This window comes from Equus asinus, chromosome 27, assembly GCF_041296235.1.
Source record: "Equus asinus isolate D_3611 breed Donkey chromosome 27, EquAss-T2T_v2, whole genome shotgun sequence".
NCBI classification, from domain to species: domain Eukaryota; kingdom Metazoa; phylum Chordata; class Mammalia; order Perissodactyla; family Equidae; genus Equus; species Equus asinus.
This window is the reverse complement of record NC_091816.1, coordinates 23701125-23723901: the sequence shown is the minus strand read 5'-3', so window position 1 is coordinate 23723901 and position 22777 is coordinate 23701125. Positions and strand designations below refer to the sequence as shown.

Below are 22777 nucleotides of genomic sequence, written 5' to 3'. Positions count from 1 at the left end.
TGCACACAAAAATGTCAAGTGGCTTATTCCCCATTTTCATAGGCTCAACTCTATGCTGGTTCTGGAAATTGACTTAAGTTGGTAAAAGAATAGAGGTAAAATTTCTATTATAGTGCGGCTTAGGCAGGATGATATTGATTTAGCCTAAGTATAGTGAAGCTTATTAAATTGCAATTTAGGGATTTGAAACACTGAGTTAAATCTTGGGAGACTGGGGCTAAATAATGAATTTTTTCAACCAGCATTGATAACCACTCTGACCTTTTGTAGGCCATGCACAGTGCTAGATGGTAGCCAGATAAACCATGGTCAGTTCAGAACTTACAGACATACCTTATTTTACAGTTGCAGTTAGTAATCTTTTTCTATTATTAGTGTTCTTGTAGACATGCAAGTTTGTGTATCTAACTTTAAGCGAAGACTGTGTCTTCTGTTTCCTACTTTATCATTCTGTTTAGGGACCATGTCTATTGAATGGATAGGAAATAAATCCTAAGCTAACAAGAATTGCTTTTTTATAAATTTTTGGGACAACTTTTAAAAATCTCTCGAACTGATGCTTTAAAAGAAATAGTTTTCACGGACTCCAGTCACTGTGGATAGCGTCGTGGGTCACCATGACCTATTTCTGTGACTTGGAAAGGTAAGTACTAATGAGATTTCTTGAGGTTGGCTTAGTGACTTGGCAAGACCACCTGTAAGGCTGATGATACACTCAGTTACTTTGGCTGGATAGACAGAGGCAGAGGACTAAATTCCCTGGTGTGTGTACAGAATTTTGGGGTCATGCTTTTGGAAGTCACTTTCCATAAATCACTCCCAGGATTGTATTTTATCATTTGAGTCTATAAATTACCTTGTACATATTTTTAATTATAGCTTTGGCTTTAAAAATTTACCTAACTGCATATGAAAATACTGGTCTTTTAATATGCTTTGGTTGTAATGAAATAATTAAAAGAACATAACTAATAGTATGACTCCAAGGAGATTAACATATTAACAACTTAGCATCTCCAACTTACTTCTGATTAAAAAGTTGTTCATTAATGGTGGAGGTATAACGTGGTATGTAGCCACTCAAAATTCCACCTTGACGAAGAATCATTTGGTAAGAACAAGAAATTCAGAAGCCAGAGCAAATAGTGAGGGGGGCACAGGAAGAAGGGAAAGATAGTAGAGGCAATTCTTTAAGATTTGTATACTGGTATGTGTTTTTTGAGCAAATCCTCTCATCCCTGTTTCTCTTCTCCCCTCTTCCAAATTCAGCTATACTGAAAGGCATCTTACAATGACAAAATTAGGAGTTGCTTGTCAGTATCACCATGTTTGAATTAAAATGAAAATATAAAAGAAGGGCCTTATATACCTGAGTCTGACTTTCCCTCAATTTTTATATAACTGTGTTCTTGGTCTTTAGCAAAGGCAAGATACGTGTTCCTCTAATCTACGGTTTTATTGGCGCCTCCTGAAGTCCTATAGCTCATGTTGGTGAACCGACAGTTATGCCAACCTCAAAAGAATGCAAGCATGTTAATTTTACTCTGCTTCTTTAGGAAGTTGTATATATATTTATTCAACAGTAAAGCAGCATTTTAACTTTCAATCTGGTGTTGTTATGTTATTGGGAGTGGGGCTGGGAAGCTGTCGAATGTAGAGAAATAGGGAAAAGATGCAGAGTAAGATGGAATGGGAATAAGGGAAAAAAACAGAAGTAAAAAAGAATGGTGCAGAGTTGCAAGTATGAGGGAGGGATAGTAGCTCCTGGTTCCTCTTGCACTCAGGAAACATTATTAGGTATTCTTTGGATTTTGTTCCTTTAGCTAATGAACATTTATTGAGCATTTACTCTGTCCCAGCCTCATTCTCGGTGCTGGGGATATAAGGTGCTTACAGATAAGTGAGGGAAGATGTGTTTGGTGGTCTTTGCCTTTTTAGCATCTTTCTCCTGCTCTTCCACTGCGTTGCTTTCTCCGGGTGTAATAACACAAAATTGTCAGGTTTATTTTGAGGTAATCCTCTGGCCCCAACTCTAGCTTATGGAAAAGTCGCACTTGGAAATCATACGTCAAGTGTTGACTGACCATCTACAGCAGGCTTCATAAACTCAGACGTCCCCAGGGCTAGGAGGGTCACACATATATGAAAATGGGCCAGGTATCATATGCTTAGGAGTGATGGCATTTTGACTAGATGGAGAGTAGATGTTCCATCCTAAGGCACTTAAGTTCAGTTTTGTAAAACAACAGGAGAGTTAAACAAAACATTATCTGTGAATTGAATCCACCCATGAGCAAATAGTTTGGGACACCTGCTGTAGATCATTATTCAGTGATCCTAACCTGGTAGGATCAATCCAGCCTAACCGCTGACTTCCTTCCCTTGGGCTGACTGATGTAGCTGAGGTCCGAGGAATGGGTTTGAGGTTTCCTGAAGTCGCTATTCCCAGAGGTGGCAGTACAGGGCATTAATTTCTTCCCCCTTAGGTTGGAGTTCAATTTCTAGACACGATATTTGAGGAGGATCATCCGAAGATGATCTGTTTCTCTGATTGACAGACAACAATGAAGAGCTTGCTCATTATTATTCCAATGTGTACACAGTACTCCCTGAGGGCAACAATGTATCTCCCTTCCTCCCAACTCTTTCTTGATATTTATTTTCCCCCAAGTAAACAAGTTCCTTTTCAAGTGGCCTCTCTTCCTTTGTGAGTATCTCTAAGAATGCAAATTAATTTTTATGTACGGGCTAGAATGAGTGGGGTTACCCTTGGGCTCTGACAGCACAGCAAGAAGCAGGTGCTGAGGACCATCAGAGTCTGCCAACACATGTAAAGCGACACCAGCATTCCCACGGGTGCCCCACCTGCTTCCTTACTCCTGACTCAAGGCTGGTTTCCATTTCTGTGCCCGCTGGCCGGGCCTCCCTGACCTGGGACGGGGCGCGTCTGCCTGCCTCAAAGGTCACTGTGTTCTGCATGGGATCCTCCGAGTAGCAGGGGTATTAGTTATAAATATATGTGCTGATTGCATAACATTTCACACCTCTATAGTCTTGTCAATATTTACTCTCAGAAATAGAGGTTAGTTGGCTACTCTCCTAAGCGAGTTTGTTTCTTTTGCTTTTGAAACAAGCTTCAAAATGAGAAAACTCACTCCAAACACATAAAAGTTACTTTTCCTGGTGATTAGTAAGGATTTATTAAAGAAGCATGCACTCCAAACTTCACAATCTCAAAGTTTAGGACCTGCTTCGGCCTGGGATTATGAAAGGTTTGGGCCGAATATTGTGCTTGTGTTCAAAGTAGTTCACATCCTGTAAAAACAAAGGGTTAAAAAGTCCCTCAGTGGAAGATGAATATACGTTTTTAGATAAAATTAAGGGAATGGTAATTGTACAGAGGGGATTATTTACCACCAAAGATCGACATGACTAACAAGGGCAAGAATGGAACCAGAGCCATTTCTTCGTTATAACCATCTATTCACTAAATGCTCAGGAGCTGGCGGGTTGGACTCTAGAACATTAGAACCATGTTCTAGATGCTGGTCTTTAAAATAAGAATCTGATAGTGCCTTCAGGAAAGTAAAAACGAAACAGCAAGAGCTGGACTTTCGAAAGGAAAAGAAATCGTCACATCACTGTTAAGAACACGGTGGTTGGAAACCGAGTCTGATACTTACTGTTGAGGTGAACTAGGAATGAGACCCCGCAGCTGTCCGTGAAGTGCATCTTGTATATTGCTAGTTGAATAGAGCCCAATTGGTGAGTTATAGGAAGCGCTCACTACCTGTCTTTTGTCATCAATGTTTGCTGCTGCAACAAAAGGCTGGGCCCTTCTGTTGTGGGCGGTACCAATGGGTTTGAACTCCTGTACAATGGCAGACAAAATACACAGAGCCACAGAATGCACAACAAAGCCGTTAATGAGCAAACCAACAGCATCGCTTTTGTTAATCAAGGCCTCTTAACCCACTATGAGATTAATGGCAAGGTTAAAGAAGGAGTTAGGTATAAACCTTTCTATGTTTTCCTTCCGTGAAATTTACATGTGCTATATTCTCCCACCAAATGTTAAGGTGCAAAGGAATTGACTGTATTTAAAATATTGTAAATTAATTCAAAAATTGTATCTTTTGTCTGCCCCCTGCTGTCTTCTACATCTATAACTTTTAAGAAATTCTCATATGCCTTGCTTGAATACAGAAATTTTGTGGCAGAAAGGAGATTTCTGGCTTAGAAAAATGATTGTACTTAACATTTTTTAAAGTAGAACTTACATAGGCTTTCTCTTCTATTAGTATCTTAAAATTTCCTCCATTTTAGGAAATGGAGGAATAGAACAGAAAGGGAGTGAGCATTTATGAATAACTACACTGAATCATTTTAACTAATCCAAGGAAAAATTCTATTTTTTCTTCGTACCTACAACAGAAAAACAAATTCTTAATTTGGCTTAGGTTATAACCTTAAATGTAGAAAAAAGAATAAGAATTAAAAGACTTTTTTCTTATGAAAGCAGAAATAACATTTCTAGAACCCCTCCCCCATTTATTTTTGTGAAGATTTCATGTTTGCGTTTAAAGAACTCTTTATGTTTACTCTAGTCCCAGAAACACTAAAGTCAGTAATGCAGAGAGAGCTAATGTATTTGATTCACAAAAGGATTTTCACTTTATTGCTTTGGGACAAGGACCAAACATCAGAGTTCTGAATTCTGAGTTTGAAATATGCCTGAGTGATCTGAAACTTTCTATTATTGTTATTATTTATTTATTATTGTTTTAGAAGTGATAGCAATGTGTTTAGTGAGTGCCTCTGGGTCATCATTTTTTTCTTTGAGGAAGATTGGCCCTGATCTAACATCTGTTGCCAATCTTCCTCTTTTCGCTTGAGGAAGATTGTCACTGAGCTAACGTCTGTGCCAATCCTCCTCCATTTTGTATGTGGGATGCCGCCACAGCATGGCTTGATGAGCGGTGTGTAGGTCCACACCTGGGATCTGAACCTATGAATCCCAGGCTGCCAAAGCAGAGGATGAGAACTTAACCACTATGCCACCTGGCCAGCCCCTATATTATTATTTTTTAATGTAGGATCAGATGTTTTCCAATTTTTACATTGATTTATAATTTTGTAAAGTCATTCTATATGTTTTTTCTTCTAAGCAACAGAAGAAAACCAAAAGGGAACACTAAAACACACACGAGCTGATTCTCTTTCCAAATCTTTTCATTTGGCAGAATCAGTAAGATCACTCTTTACAGCAATATTTTCGCTTGCACATTCACAACTTCATTTACTTTTGTGAACGTGCCACCAGTGTTTCACACAGATTTCAAATAGTACAAACATTTATGATTGTTTGAAATGGTATTGGAAAGAGACTGTTTTTATTAAAAAAATAAAAAGATCCTGCAATATCCTTGCTCAGGTCTTTTTGACAGTTTTGTCATTAGAGATGAGTAAGTTGTGGGATGGTGCTTTTTTGTTAGAAAAGAGACCGACTCCCTTTCTCAGGGGTGGAACCAGAACTTCGCTTAGAGACTCTCGTGCCTGAGAACACCAACAATTTCCTGGGGTCCAAGCAGCAAAATGCTTTCTTCTGGTTCTCCAGAGCAGGCAGTCCCCACACATACTCCCTATTCCACCATCTAGGCCTATTGGCGAAGTCCTCTTTTTTTTTTTTTTTAAATAGTTATGAGAAAGCAAATGATGTGTAGCTTCAAATACTAGCCTACTGAGTGTTTCACTCCAGCTCCTCAAGTCTCAGGGTACCTGAAAACCTGCGATGTGGTAAAGAGCAGCTTTTCTCTCATCGCCCTTAACAGTGTGTTTTAACAGCTTCCAGAACTTGAAAAGGTCTGAGTTGAACACAATAGCTTATGCTTCTAGAGTGTGATTGAATTGACCAATTTTTTTCCTCCAGAATAATGGCTCACTGCCTAGGGGTTGGTTGTGTGACAATACCGTTGCTGATATTAGACAGCAGCATGACTCAAACCACCAAACGTGGCTTTCGAAAAATGCTAAATCCCGGAACATGTGAAAATGTGTGTAGTCAAACATTTATAAAGAGGTACAATCAGATTGTTTTGGCTGATTTAATAACGAGTTTGGATTGGCTGTGTTATATGATTAACCATTATAATTAGCCATTATTATGGCATGAAAAAAGTGAACTGGAAATAATTATAAATAATGACAACAGCCATGATTCAAGCCTTTGTTGACCTTTTTGATATGAAAGAAGACAGAAAACTAATTGCCTAATTTAGTTTTGATGGATTATAAACCTCTAAGGCTAATTATAAGAGTGAATCAGGCAGGACTGAAGAACTCAAGTTTTGTGGAACTTAGCTTTTTTTTTAATAAAAAAACCAAAGTATGATATGCCTTAAACATCTTGATAAATAGAATTGAATTTACAAAAATTAACATAATATGATGGCTTTACGGGAAAAAAATCTCTGCCCTTATTTCTTCTTAGTCTTAAAATGGTAAATAAACATGGATGGTGATTGTCCTGTGAATGAGGCAACTTCTTTGAAAATATTTGTCCACTATAATCTCTAGTAGAACTTCCAAATAGCAGCACACAAGTTAATTAGCTCCAAGCTTTTTCTTTGCCATTTTCAGTTTTGGTTATATATTGCAAAGATCACAAATGTGTAATTTGTTAAAAAGAAAAAAATAAAACCCTCTATTTTCTACTCAGATCATAAAAGGAAATGTTTTGAATACAGGCTTCAAACATTTGTATTTAGGCTTTGCAAAGCATTAGTTTATGGGCTGCTAGAGTCATTCCAAAAAGCACGATGAAGTGTATACACCAACGGTAAACGAAAACTTTAAGTATGGGCACAGAGAGGCAACATTCTGTCCAAGACTTACATCATTGCTGATGGTCAAACAGCATCAAAAGACAAAACCAATTAGCAGTTTGCTATTCCACTTTTATTCCTTTTTATTTTTTCCTGGAAAATCATTAGTAACTGAAAATACCAGCCAAAAATTTATATAGTAGTTAATACAGTCCAGCTCTTGTGTTTATTCTACCCAGACAAAAGCATCCAAACGATTCTTATCTCTTAAGGGATTCAATACGTCATCATTGCAATTAATTACACTTTCAAATATTATTTTTAAGTGTTAGGAGCTTGTCTTAAGGAATAATATTTTGAATTAATGAAATGCTAGAGCTGCCAGAGTAAAAGCTAAGGAACTTGACAGAGATCTACTGACATTGGGAGAATGCAGCTCTGCACAGCAATCCCCCAAGCCCTTGGCATGACCTCAGCCAGGACAGCATTCAAAGCCAGTTCACCTTCAATTTCTTACTTGGAGAAATTGTCCACAGAATGAGATTCAGTCTAAGAACTGAGGCAATTACCAGCTCCAACAGAAATCACATGCTTGATAATATACATATATAGCTCTTTATTTTTAAGAAAAAATAGTTATGAAGTTATGGAAATAAACATATCAAGTGATCATATATTTGATCAAGCCACACTGAGTAAATGATTCTATTTTATCATGTTTGGAATTTATGAACAATCGCTGCCCCCAGTTAACCCCCCCTGCTATGCTCACTCCTTGAATGCAAAATAAAGTCACTCTTATAATTATTTCTTCTTTAGTGATCTGTTTCAAGTGTTTCCCCTATCTCATTGGGGCAGAATTTGGGCAAATGGGGATTAAGAGCTTGTTTTGTGTAGGCTGCCTTCCAGTTATGGAAACATTGTAGAATAAAATTGTATTATGAAAATATAAGCAGCTTCACCCCGGAGCTCACTTGACTGTGCGTGTGGTACATCTTTATGATGAAATGTTCCATGCAAGGAGGCAATCATTTATATGGAAAAGGAAATAGCTGTCTTTTCATTTAGAAAGAACCATTTTTATTTCTGAAAAGCATCTTTCCTGTATTGTGAAAGCTACATTATAATTTTGAGTTGTTCAATTAACATTAAACAAAGATGAGGATAATGTTTCGTTTGAGAATGTAAGCTTTGAAAAAGGACAAAGAACTCTAACAACATACCTAAAGTCTGGAGCAATGCTTTGTATAGAAAAGCACCTATGTCTGCTCATAGGCCATGTTCAAGATTGTATGGAAGAGGTTTATTCAGTGGCTGGGAGTTGATCTAAACAACCCCTAAACTTCCTTTTAAGCCTAAGATTTGAGTCTAAATTCATAAAAACAAAATTTAACTATTTAATAATAGCATACAAAAAGGAAAAAAAAGCTAGATATTAAAATTTTGTAAAATCAATTATTACTATAACTGGATGAGACAAAGTCCCCCAAACTAAACCTATGCACAGGGAAAAAGACCAGAAATAAATACACTAACATTTTATTATTTGTGGCTGGGCTTGGATGGTAGGATATAGTGGAGTTTTTTCAATGAATATATATTACTTTTAAAGTGAAAAAGAATATTTTATTCTAATAGCAAAGGTCACAACTTACAACAGAAGTTTGGCTTGGGTTGAGAAACGAGAACTCAAAGATTGTATTGCCTCACGGCATTTTGCCGTTCATCTACAATGGCGTGTTAAAGCATGATATATTAAGGGCATTCTATTCTCAGACTGACACACTTCTGTTGTCCAGAAAGTTGCTTTATTTGCAGAGTTCTCATTTGGGGGGAAAAAAGAGGCATCTCTTTGCATAGCTTTGTGTTAATTAAAAAAAATACAAGAAGAATACAAACATAACCACTATTTAGCTTTTCTTTAATCTCATTCTACAAGTTAAATTCACTGCTTGTTTTTAATCACTGCTTTTTGTTCTGGTTTATGCCATAGGATTTTCAGATAGCAGAGGCTGGGCTGAAATGTAGCTATTTGGTGCAGGGAATGTCTGTCCTGAAGTGCCAAGTTACATGGACTGGTCATGCAGAAATCTGGCCTGAGGATGATGGGGAGTAGGAATCCTCTGGTCCTTTAGGGGAAGAACCGAAATGATTCTTATCTCTGAGCCCTTCAAACACCAGCCTCTTGGAGAGGGTGCCAGTGAGAATTGGTCATGATTCAAACTAAAGTAATGTTCAAAGGCTCCATCTGCCTGGCTTCTGAGGCCCTTAACCCAATCTTCACCTTTTTTTTTTTTTTAACCTATATCATTCTTTATCTTTTCCCCATTTGTAATATAAATATCCATATTGTCTAAACCAAAAATTTAGGACACGTGGGCTAATACATGATTGACAAGAGGCCACAGTATTTAAAATTAGCATTATCTTTTAAAATACAATTCTTGGAATAACCATAGTCATAAATTAATACTCTTAGATTTACACAAGGGGCCTCTTTAAGAGGTCCTTAAACTCTGATTCTGGAGAGACATAGCAAAACACAAGAACCCATCTTGGTGTAAGCTCCCCCTGTGCTTAGTAAATTCTGGCTGGGTCACCCACATGAGAGAGTGGGTGCTGCAATAGGATCGGGGATCATTGGGGATTTAGTACTTTGGTCAAATCTGTCTAATTGCCCCATATCTTAGCATCTCCTATTGATGAAATTGGATTTTAAAAATTTGGAGAAATTTTGAATGGAAAAACAATTTGCAAAAGGGGGCAGTCCAATTTTGGATGTGTACTGTATACAGAAAAGGAAATTCAGAATTCTATCCAGTTTGTCCTGGTGATAATAAGAGATTGGTGGTCAATAAATGCATGTATGTGAGCCTTAAATTTTCTTTCTTTTTTTTTTTTTTTAAAGCACCACATGATCTCTTTTTCTCATGTGTTGCCTCTAAGTGATGAGTTGATGAGGGTGGAGGAAGCGGTTGGGCTGGGGCATTACTGTGAAAGGCTATCTACAAGTGACAGCTCTTGCTCAAGAACTCAGTGTTTTCTTCTTGCTATCTTTTCTTCTACCAAAGAAAATGTTCATGAGAGGCATTATTATTCCCCAACACACCTCAGCTGCCACAGGAAGCTGCCAGCGACATTCAGATCTCTTCTCACCACATTTATTACCCTGTCTCGTCCATTTTATCTTTTACTCATTCACCCTGAAGAGCAGAGCTCTTACCTGACCAAAATTTCTCTCTAAACTTTCACAATCACTTTTCCATGGGACAGCAGGGGGTGGTGTCAGAACGCCAGTTGGAGAGTTGGTTCCCAGGATTGGTCCTGGGCAACGTTAGAAAATGCTGTTTATCTTTAGGCCCTCCAGGTCCTTTCATTGAATTGTCAGCTATTTATTGAGTGCCTGCTGTTGTACTATGCCTGGGAGACTCAGAGGAAAGAGAACAGACACACCATTCCCGCCTTCACGAATATTCCATATCCTGCTCGTTCTCTTTGGGGCCTGTTTTCTCCTCCTTTGCTCTTAGTGGTTTTTAGGCTCAGGCTCTTCCTTCCCTCCAGTCAAAAGTCTGGGACAAGGACCTATTAAACTCATTTTCTGTACAGGTTAAACTACTCAGGATGTTTCTTCTCCTGGGGGCGTTGTATTTTAACTGAAAATAAAGTTTCCATCCAAAGTAATTTGTAATAACCCTTGTAACAGCAATGAGGAAGGCGTTCCAGGTATCTAGGAAGCCCCATCACATAGGCAGCTTCCTCTCTCACTGACAAAGGCCAGGAGGCTTTCTGATCACAGCCTGGTGGGAGGGGGGGTACCATCTCTACAATAATGAGAGCCCCCATTCAATGAGCAATCTAATGTGCCAAGTTCTTTTTTAATATTATTTAATTTAAATCTTTGAGGAGCCCTATGAGATACATGCACATATGGTACTTTACATGTATTTTATCAAAAAGAAAATGGTGGCTTACGGAGACAAGTGGAAAACTTGGACAAAATTCAGGAGCTGACGATCCTGAAAAGGGAAACACTGCCGAAGCATAAATTACAAGTAGGTTTTCAGTTCAGTTTCATTAGATATATATAAAAATGACACTTTGGGAATAGCTAATCAGTTTAGTAGGAATACTTGTTTAAAAAGGGATATTCAATTTATGTCTGTCTCTCTAATCTTGGGAAGCATCTGCCTAAATAGAGGTTCTAAAGTTACTTTCTTGATTACATTTTTCCATACAGTACAATTGAGGGTTGGTGTAATTTCAGTTTTTTGGAGCTTTTGAAAGGAGACTAGTCAGATAAGCATCCGATTATTAGATTAATTTAGCTCTTGAGATAGAGCTGCCTCAAGGGGAAAATCCTTTGTCTTTTGGAATTCAGCTGCACGGGCTGAATATCCCCATAATTACATAATGCAAAACTCTTTGTGTAGAGTAAACTTAATTACAGAATGCCAGAATTGAGAATTAAAGAAGGATGTCAAATAAGATCTGGCTGAAGACCTCAAGGGATTGGAGTTCACAATAACTAGTAGATTAGAGACACCTGTTTCAAATGGTCTACCCTATTTATGTTTTGCTTTGTTTTAACATCTTAAACTTCTTGGATTACCTCATGGTCATTTGGCAGAAGTCCATCATAAAAAAATATGGATTATTTGTAGATATAGCCAAATTTTTTCCTGATGAGAACATATTTGTCTTTTAACAAGATGTTTGCCTAGGCATACTTCTCTTTTCTTGATAAAAGAAAGAAGACATGGATAACATAAATCAATCTCAGAGAGCCAGGGCAGACAACTGCATCATCATCAGGTAGCTTATTCCAAGTTTTTAGATGTGTCATTTCTTCCTCCTGGAAGGCATCCACATCACTTAAAAGGAAATGCAATGTGAATATCATTTACTCGAAAATTCATACCTGTGGTTCTGATTCTAAGTTGATTTTGAAAGGATGAGCCTTCCCATCTTCAGTTACCTGTGGAGACCACAAGCGAGTGTCTGCCCTGTAAATAAAATAAAGTTCATAAATTCCAAATTCTAATGGAGCTTCCACTGTTAGCATACTTTAATTTCCTGTAATGTTTGTGAGACACTATTAACCCTTGCTAATTTAAGCAAAAGCAGTATTCTTTGCTCATTACTCTTTATTCTCCCAAGCAATTAGTCTTACATTTTTAGTGTACTTCTGGGGAAACTTGGATGGATCATAATTGCCTGGAGGAATGCTATGGGCTGAATGTTCGTGTCCCCCCGAATTTATATGTTCAACCCTAATTCCCAATGTGATGATATTTGGAGGTGGGGCCTTAGGGAGGTAATTAGGGTTAGAAGACATCATGAGGGTGGGACCCTCATAATGGGATTAATGCCCTTATAAAAAGAGGAAGAAACACAAGATCCCTCTCTCTCTCTCTCTCTGCGTTGGGGGAAAGTAGGTCTCCAACGCATGTGGTACAGGGTACAGGAGAGGGAGAATCTGGCGCCACACCCCGCAGAGGACCACAGGCAAAATCCCCAGGTCTCCTCGACTTCCCTCCTAGCCTACCTAGGCCAGCACAGGAGACAGTGAGTAATTTGCCAGGTGAATTTGCTGTTGCCATCAAGGAAACGTGCTTTGTCCAGTCCTTCTGATGTAGCTATTGGGACTGTGCGCTCTTGAGGGGCTGTGTGTTTGGCGGGAACACAGGTTATGCACAGACAGGGAAAGAATCAATTTTACCCCATGAAATGGCAGATTGGCTGGCTGACTGTGCCTTCTGTCCCACAGCAGGGAAAACCGTGAATACAATAGTAACAGGATAAACTCACAAACAACCACTATTAAGAAACGTGATTTTCACAATTCAGTTTCACACTAGGGCTCTGATGCCAAAAGATCAGGTTCAATTTCCTAAATTTTTTTTTTTTTTTTGGTGAGAAGTCTCATTATCTAACACACTCATGTGCATGTGCACTCTCTCACCTCGTGAGATTCTTCTGGGCTGAATTCTGTAGGAAATAGCCAATGGCATACAGGATATTAACAACCAATTTTTAACATGATCACATTTTGGCAAGTGGATTCTTTTAGGAGAATCTTTACATTCCATTCCATTCTCTACCACATTTAGAACAGCAGTACAACTAGACATGCTGTTCAGGGCTTATGTGGCCAGTACCTTTAATGATTCTATTTTTATGGTCAATTAACTGGGTTAGTCCAGGAAAAAATATTCTTTTCGCCTTTCATTATTCTGACATTCCAGAGAATTCTTTTTAGACATAGTTTGTTAATAGCTACTGGATCGACTGACTTCAGTGAAGAACAGACCAAAGTGGCTGATATATTAAAAAAGTCAGCAAAAATTCTTGGTCCTGTCATACCCCTTTACACTGGGAGGATGAAATCATTTGTAGCTCTGGTTCAGGTTCTCCTGCAAAACAGATCAAATTTTAACACCATTAATTAAAGGGTACCTGTCAATTTTGAGACACAGTTGGTGTGCTGCTGCTTTAATCCTGTCCTGTGCATCAGCATGAGTCATAGACTCTGTACCAAAGCCATCGATAGCCAGGATGACATCTCCAGGACACAGGTTGGCAGCTGCTGCCTTGCTTCCTGGAGTAATCTGGAAGAAATCATGGCACCATTTAAAAACCAACATTCTGCAATATCTTGAATTTTGTGCCTGACATTTATATTCAAGCTTGGTAACATTTTAAATGTTTCACTGGGCAGGAAATGTTAAATGTAACTTAAAATAATTCTTACTTGGTCAATTGTGTTAGCTCTATTTTCCCATCATGCTAAATAATTTTGTTTCTTACTAACCACATTTCATCTATCATGACATCTCTTTTAGAACATCTTTCATCACTCCCCACTTGAATCATATTTTCTTTCCTTTAAACAAAATAATTTGCTTTTAGTTTTTTTTTTTTGTTACCCAGAACTCGCTAATTGGGAATAGAACTTTACTAAATTCAGCGAGCTTTTATATTTGTATTGAAACTGCTTTAGCATCCTCATAAGTTGTGATCTTTAAAATTCACATAAAGGGGCATCTAGGATGTAGAAAGCTGGAAAGAGAATCACTTTTGTGCTAGTAAAGGGAAGCCATATAATATACAAACTTATAACTTTTCACGAACTCTTCAGGGAGCTAAAGTTTCAGGGCAAGCAACTAGCCTGGACTCTAAGGAAAGACAGGTGCCTCCAATGAAAGACAAGATGTAAGGGTGGGCTCACTTGTGTCAGAGCACAGAGGAAGATGGGGCCACCATACTAAGAATTCAGCTAAAATTATGAACAAGTTGCTAAAGGCCGAGTGTGAGTTAGCATTGTGAGTTAGCACCGAGAACCCTGGGGACCACAGACACAAGAGAGGATTGCATTCACTCACAGTCTCTTTGGCGTGAATGAAGAATGGATAGAACAAATAGAAAACAACTAACAAGATGGCAGATTTTAATTAAACCTTATCAGTAATTACATTATATGTAAATGATCTAAAAACATATCACCTTCTTTTTGTTTAACAGAGATTGTCAAATTAGGTAAAAAAAAAACAAACCAACATCCAATTTTATGCTGTCTACAAGAAATCCATGTGGGTTCCTTTTTGGGGGGGGGGAATGATATGGGAAATAATATGAGAAAAATGAAAATGGGAAAAAAATGGTTGTTAAATGTTTAAAAAGTGCAAATTTGAAATTACTATTGGGTATTTGGGTAAAGACAACGATTCTTTTGATTACTATACCTATTCCCAATTTTTCTGGGTAAATCCCAACTATTTACCACTCCCTAATAGTCCTCATCCTGTCTTACCCTGCCTACTTCTCTAACATCATCTTACCCCATTCCTGCTCCCCCTTGTCCACTGCGCTGTAGCTATTCCGGTCTCCTGTTAGTTCCTCAAATAGGCCAAGCTTGTACACTCTTCAGGGCTTTCGACGCACTGTTATTTTTGCCTGAAATGCTTCTCCCTCTCTTCACCCAGTTGCTCCTCTCATCCTTTAGGTCTAGGCTTAAATGCCACATTCTCAGAGAGACTTCCCTGAACATCTGAAGTAGCTTCTCCAGCCCCTTTTCCATTGTTCTCCCGCATTATACCCAGTTCCTTTGAAAACAATTTGTACTTTTATATTTGTTTATTTACTTGTGTATTGACTGTCTTTCCAACTAGACTGGAACTTCTTGAGGATGTGTATAATATTATGTATATTCCTGGTGCTTCACTGTGTATGTTCCAGTGTTCAGAATTAATGAATAATTATTGAAAAATGAACAAAAAGGACATATAAATAAGAGCTTATAAAACAAAAAGAGCTAGTCCCTACACACCCAAAGATGGTGGTTATTAATGTCAACCTATCCTTGTTTTGTTTGCAAGTTCCCACTAGCTAAAGCAGAATAATACAAAGGAGTTGACTTAATCCTCAAACTGCTCCAGGAATAAACTAGATTGTTCCTAATGCTTTACTTGAGGATCAATCATTCATTCATTTTTTTTTTCTCTATTTGCTTAATCTAGCTATTGATCCTATTTAACTTTGTGACCCTAAGGGAGAGCCAAGATTCATCTAAATGAATAAAAGTGCCAAAATAATAAATTCTCATGTGTCCTAGCTCTTCAGTCTCATCACTAAAATGTTTAGTGTGCTCATTTTCTTTCAGTAATCATCTCACTGTAGCAATCGTGATCATTTTCCAGCAGGAACAGTTGATAGGGGCTGGGTGAAGCGACTGGGGATTATTATATCTCAGCCTTTGGGAAGCACTGCATAGCTGTTTTCCATTTAGACGGTCTCCCAGACCCAGAACTGTTAGAAGAATAAAAGTTTCCATTCCCCATGTGACTTGTAGGGATAAAAATAATCTTAAACTTTTAATTTTCTCTAGCTATAGTTCATCAAAATCAGTACTATTTTTAAATCTCTAAGGCCACAATACTTTTCTTTGAGTAAGAACATGAGAAAGCACAGCTCAGTGTGTTTGCTTTTAAAGTCTCACTTAGCTTTCTAATACACTTAAATAGGTTTCAGTTATATAACACTTAATCTTGATTTAGAAAAGCCTACCAATATTTTTTAGCTCTGGTTAGGATAAGTGGAAGGTAGGGTTGTGTGTGTATCTTTCTATGTGAATTTTAAACAGAGACATCTGGTTGGCTGAACTTAGATACCAAATATTACTAAATTTTATTACCAGTAATAATATGGAAGTTAATAATGCCATCTTATATTTACCCAAAATATTACATTTGCAAAGCTTTTCCTAATAACCTTGACCACTGCAACAGCTCTCAGACAGGCTAGACAAAGAAGATTAGTTTTATTTTTCAGAGGAAGAGAAGCGTCTAAGTAACCTGCGGCTTTCTACTAAGTTGGGAGCAGCTGTGCACCCTTGTCATCAGCTGTTTCAGAAGTCAAGTAGGATCGGAGTTGATAGTGTTGGCCGGAACCCACTTCTGGCTTTGCATTCAACCTGGTAACTGATGTCCTGGGACCTCCAAGGAGGGAGTTGATAAGAAGGAAAAGAGTATGTAGAGAGAGAAGGAGAAAACACAGTCCCTTCACTTCTTCCTAATTCTCAAGTTCAGCTAAGCTAGTGATTAGAAAATGACCACTAAATTGGCCTGGTTTTAGTAAGTTAAACTATCTGTTTTTCATAAGAATCAATTATTTCCCAGCATTACTTTATTACTATATTATTGCTCACAGTTTATTATTAATATGAAGTCCCAAATTAAGAGATGAGAGAGAGAAAATGAGGCAAAGGGTTTTTCAATGGATTATTCTTCAGGTTCATTAGGGTCTCAAATATGAAAAGCATTAGAGAGATCATTGGAAATAGTACTGCCGTCAATCACTTCACACGTGTTTTCAAACTTGTCTGATTAGGAGAATCACCTGGGGTCCTGGCTGAGCATAAGGACTCTGATCCCCTCCAGATGCCTGGAATCACGAATCAGAGGCTGTAGGAGAGGACCTGGGGAATTTGTGTTCTTCCAAGTGCCTCAGATGATTTCTACTATTTACATCAACCTATTGCTTGGGTCCATTTGGAAAAAACTAATTTAAAACACAGATAAAGCATCTAGAATGTTCTATTTACTGTGGGAAGCATGAGGATTTCGAAATCCAAGATATGAGCCTGATGGGATTTTTATGTTAAGAATGACAAACGATTGAAATAGTTATGGATCTGTGGGGAGTGGATCAACATAGCGAGAAGCGCCACTGATCTGTTGTTCTCCGTTGCCTACAAATAAACTCCAGTCCCTTACCGGGCATCTAAAACTCCTCTAGCGCCTGGCTGCCATCTACATTCTTAGAGCTATACCCCACACCAGTTAAGTCAGAATCTCTGCAAGTGGTACCCAGGCATGGATATTTTCAGAAGTTATCCTGGTAAGTCTAATGTGCACCGGGATTGAGGACAGTTATGGTATTGTTGTTATTATTGGAAGTGTACTATTGTTGAGAACTGTTATCTCAATTCTCAAGATAATCTTTTAAGATGAGAAAACTGGTGCTCATAAAGTATAAGAAACTTGCTCAGGGTCACACATCCAGTGACCAATCTGAAATTCCTATCTGGGTCTGTCTAACTTTATAACTCAAGCTCTTCCACTATCCCACAATGCCACTCCTGCAGATATTCTCTCTCCTGGATTCCTCCTATCTCTTTCGCTATACTTTTCTCCGGGAATACGGGGCAAGTTGTATGATGGTAGTTTATGCACACGTCCCTTCCCTTCTACTGATATACGAGCTTCTTAGGGAGTAGAAACCCATTACATTATAATCGTATCCTCTACAGCACCTTCCACATACAATACATTCTGCACTTAATAGATGTTTGTGGGATGTATGAATGTTATGAACATATGAACCAGCACTTCCATGTAGACACATCTTTTTAGTAGAACAAAATTAAATAGGTTTTTATTCACTCAACCTTCCTACTACACTTGAATCCTGGAAAAGGATGGCATTCAACTGTAAACATTTCCTTCTAAAAGTTCACATTTCAAATATAGTTTATATTAAAGTAATATACTTTTCTATGTTAAGGCCTGCAAAACTTAAGAATACACTAACATTCTCTATGTTGGTACTCAAGTCCATATAGATCTCGGTTACAGTGATGTTGATCCTGGGTGTGTTCTGAATAGGAAGGGAAGCGGGGAAGAGGAATTGAGGGGGAAAGGACCTACTGGCATTGGATGTGTACAATAATTTTACATCATGGACATGAAAGAACCTTGAGCTTTATTCCAAATTGGACCATTTGTGCAAACAAACCATCTGTAACTTGGCTCTGATAGTAGCTCCACCTTCTGGGTGGTCCAAAGACTTAAGAAAGAAACTCCTTAGAACTTTCTTGCCAGAAAAAGAAAAGCTGCTCACTTAGAGATGTGAACCTTAAACTTTATTCTGTGAAATGCTTAGGCAAGTTATATATGGTGTTTGCAGTGACAACCCCCTTCCCCAAACTGAGCATCCACAACTTAAATTTATACTGCACAAAACATAGCACACCTATTGCCTAGAAACTGTTTCCTACAAATTGTATCACAACCAACTGCTAAAATTTTTTGAGAATGTCTGGTGTTTGATTTACCCTACTTCTGATGTTTTTTATGATACAAAATTTCACCTGGCTGATTAATTGGACTGTAAACAATTATGAGGCAGGGACCCCTTGTCCTAATTTTGTGAGTTGTAATTTCAATTGATGGAGAGAGTTACGTTTGCAAACCCTCCTCCCAATTCTGGGGGAGGGGAGGACCACTGTCGAGGAGCATTGCTGTATTCTGCATTTGTAGAGTGTAAGGTGGGGGGGGGGGGCGGGTATTTGTTATAGGAGGATAAAAATTGATTTAATTGACTTGAGGAATACATCTCATTTATGGGAATTTTTGTGGCATTAAGTGCAGGCATTGATATTTCAATTCATTGCATACTTAAGAACTTATCAAAAACAGACAAATCAATTAACAATAACACAGTTGTAATTTTTCTATATTGTGGAATATTTTTGAGTACACAATCTCTACCTATTTATGATAAAGTCATATAAAAAGTGAACAATCATCCATATTGTGTCTATATTTATTCTATAACATACATGATGTAAAAGCCACCGTGCTCAGCACTGAGTAGCCCCCAAATTTGAACATTCCTGCCCTCAGGGAGCATGCGATTTATAGGATATAGATGTACTCAAACATCTGTGGTACGAGGCATGCTATAAGGAGAGGTTGTCAGTCAAAAGCTATGATAATCAAATGGATGAAATGCTTATTACTGGAAGAAGCCTACCAGAGTGGTATTTGAATGGGTTTCCACAGGCATAGAGGACAGTGGGGTGGGGTGGGGAAGAGAATTCTGGAGAAAAATGATAGTAGGAGCAAAGATATGTTAGAGAAATCGTAAGTAGTCCAGAATAGTGGCACCACTGCCTACTGACAGAGTGAGAGGAGGAAAGGGAGAGGGAAGGAAGAGAGGGGGAGGAAATGAAGTTGGAAACTTGAGTTGGGATAGAGGGTGAAAGCCATGAATGTGTGCAAAGACCACACATTTTATTCTCTGTAAACTGGTGATGCCATTGAAAGATTTTTAAGAATGGAGAAGACAGGAGTAATCTTGCATTTCCCAAAGGTGGCTGGTAAGAACATGCAGGGTAATTTGGAGAGGGGAGACAAACAGCTGGGTGTGAAGTTATGAAATGTTGAATAGGGACAGTGGTGGGAAAAAAAGGAAAGTAGTAGATCTCAAAGATGTAGAATCAATATGACCAGGCGATGAATTGGATGGCACAAAACACTGTCTGGAAATATCTGTACAACAAGCAGACTTTTTCACACGTGTGGACTTCAGAAGGTAGGTTTCGGAGGCAGGTAGACCTGGCATCAGATTCTGTCCCACCACTTGTGATCGTTGGCAGGTTAATGACACTCTTAAACCTCATTCTCCTCATTTGCCAAAAGGGGTATTATTACTACTCCTCTCACAGGATTATTGTGAGATTTAAGTGAGCTGGTGCATATAAGGGGCTTAGAAGAGTGTATGGCAAACAGAGAGTGTAATAACACATATACAACCTTTTCACATAATATAAAAATTATGAAAGTAATGGAATAATTCTACTACCTAACTCCAACGCTCATTTTTTTGTGTAATATCATCTAGTCTTTTTCCAAATGACTTTTAGTATTCTTTTTTTTAAAAAAGATTTTATTTTTTCCTTTTTCTCCCCAAAGCCCCCCCATACATAGTTGTATATTCTTCGTTGTGGGTCCTTCTAGTTGTGGTATGTGGGACGCTGCCTCAGCGTGGTCTGATGAGCAGTGCCATGTCGGCGCCCAGGATTCGAACCAACGAAACACTGGGCTGCCTGCAGCGGAGCGCGCGAACTTAACCACTCGGCCACAGGGCCAGCCCCTGACTTTTAGTATTCTTACAATTTCAGTGGAAATAGTCTCAATTAGGTGTTCACTAAAGCAAAAGAGTTCAATTCAGTATGCTTTTATTTATTCAACAAGAATCCACCATGTGCATGATTTCGGGGACAATTGGAAAACAAAACAGTTTAATGTGCTCTCCTTGAGTTAAATTAATTGTAGAGAAAAGGCGAAGTCAAATGAAACAATCATATATAGTTGTGCACTGTTGTTGAGCCAAGTGGCAACATGAGTGATACAAATTAGTTATGAGTTAAATATTCAAACAAGAATGGGTTTCCCAAATAATAACCCATTCTATCAAATACAGTCACCAATAGCTCCTGCAGTCTCATTCCAAAATGGAAGCACCGCTTTAAAATAACATTGGTTATAATGTCAGCAACTCAACACTTCAAACATAAGATTAATCACATTGACATGTTACATAATAGTAGCAAGATATTTCTTTTACAAATCATTTAAAGGATTTTTTGTGACAAGATTATTTCTTTAGGATTTAAGATAAATATGATTTATCCTTTGTTAGGGTTCAAGAGCTTATTTCATTTAATATAAACAAATGAAAACTATACTTCAGGAACCTTAAAAATATTTCTTAGTAGAGATAATGGAAACTGTTTTCTTTGGTAAAGCCATAAAAGGCATTGCTTGGCCCAGATGACTGAATCATTTTCTGCTTAATTTACTCAGGAACATTTTGGGGGGTATGTTAGGTTTTCATGTCTCCTACAAAAACACATGTCAGATGTGTTTATACGTTTTTGAAAAGTGTAAAACAAAGCTTGTAGTCTTCCATGGTATGTGTCTGTATGATATGTTTTGATACATTTTAAAAAGACTTTAGTTCCCAAATCTCATAGATGTGTAAGTAGAACAGAATTTAAAAAGAATTGCTTTGTCAGAAATCTACGTGAGTAAATCAGATTACAAAGAATACATTTCTAAAATACAGTATAAGCAGTAAGGAAGAAAAGAAAGTATAATAAAACTATAACATTCTGAAAGTTTATGCTTTTAAATTAGGTTTCATATGCTTTTTATGCGATAATTGAAATAACAATAATTTTCTATTAAGACAAACACGTGTTAGAAAAAAAATCAACTAGACCAACTAGAAATTTATTGACCGGACAGAAATCCTGAAGTTTCCTTTTCCTTCTTTTTCTAATTAGACAATACTCTGGGTGATATTAAGTAAAAAAAGCTTGACTTTGATAATAAAGCATTATTTTCAGAGTTAGGCTGGTGGTCACGTTTTCCATCAGGCAAACTAAACCATCTGACACGTTTTCTTTGTAGTTTGAGTTATAGGTGATAATTCCTAAGCTAAGTTCTCAGCTTTGGAAAATATTTATTCAAAATGCCTGGAAACCTAGGAATACCGATTAGTAGTATTTTCCCTGTCTCGGCTGATACGAGCGGTTCCAACTTGGCCGACCCAGGTTGGACTCTGCGAACAGCGCCCTGCTGAAGTTTTCATCCAGACAAGAAAAGCGGTTAGATGCGTGTCTAGCTCCAAGAAACAATCGCCTCGCCTCTGCTTGAGGACCCACTCTCCTGCGTTACTGAGAGGGCACCGGGGGTGGAGGGCGAGAAGGCACCCGGTCCTGGCAGCCTCGGCTTCTCTGAGCCCAGGGAAATCACGCAGTCCATTCACCTGTCCTCGGAAAGTTGCTGGGGACCAAAAGGATGCCGAGAGACCACTGGAGCTGACTTGGTTAAATCTCTGAGCTGCTCTGCATCCTCCAAACCTGTTTGCGAAGTTGCTTCTGCCCCTCGAACTGTGAGCCCCAAGCTGAGGACCCACCCAGCGCACCCAGGCTCACTGACCACTCTCCGCCGCTCCAAGGGGACCCGCCAAAAGCCAAAGTCCCCAACTTTTAGCACAAGAATGGAAAACACCTACCCTGGTGATGACCAAAGGCTGGTTGAAGTCTATGCCCCCAGAGAGTCTGAAGCCCCAGGGCGCGGGGCCCGGGAGGATCACGTTCTGGGGCATGGTGACTCCTGGCGCGGCCTTCCTCGGGCGGGGGCGCCTTGGCTCCCAGGGACTGGGGCGCAGCGAGGGGCGGCCCTGCCCACGGCGAGTGTCCCCGAGTGGGACAGCCCACTCCGCTCCCGGGGCAGTGTCCTCGCCTGGACTGTGGCCCAGGAGCTTTATCCCTTCTCCCGAGTGACGTCACTGGCCTACTCTCCTCCCCGCCCCCTCCCACCAAGGAGAGCTCCAACTTTGGAAGAAAGAGACGCGCCAGACCCGCGGGAGTTCACGGCCGCGCACTGGCCGGGGGCAGCGTCCCAGACCCTCCGGGCGCGCGCTGGAGGAGGCTTCGGGTTACAACTTCCATCACTTTCTTAAAGTAACACCTGTCCTCCTGTTTATCTTCTCCTTGGAGGTCAGCAGTGCGCTTCGTTCGAAGTTAAAAACAAACCACAGCCTCTGTGCTTTCAATTGAAATAAAACGCAAGCACCATTAATGTAATTATTTAGCAATTTTG

The 22777-nt window shown here is 38.9% G+C and overlaps 1 protein-coding gene across 3 annotated transcripts in view; it reads right to left on the bottom strand.

Moving 5' to 3' along the window:
* Positions 1-22577, bottom strand: part of PDLIM3 (PDZ and LIM domain 3) — a 30599-nt gene extending 8022 nt beyond the window's left edge. For 2 of the 3 annotated variants that reach the window (XM_014855802.3, XM_014855804.3), the window contains exons 1-4: positions 22188-22560; positions 13281-13432; positions 11743-11827; positions 3248-3315 (exon numbers count right to left, since the gene is read on the bottom strand). In XM_014855802.3, the coding sequence (XP_014711288.1) occupies positions 3248-3315; positions 11743-11827; positions 13281-13432; positions 22188-22280 (398 nt within the window). In that variant the 5' untranslated portion in view covers positions 22281-22560. Of the gene's footprint in view, positions 1-3247; positions 3316-3683; positions 3872-11742; positions 11828-13280; positions 13433-22187 lie in introns of all 3 variants that reach the window. The other variant, XM_014855803.3, reaches the window with a different exon arrangement.
* Positions 22578-22777: the final 200 nt, after the last annotated feature.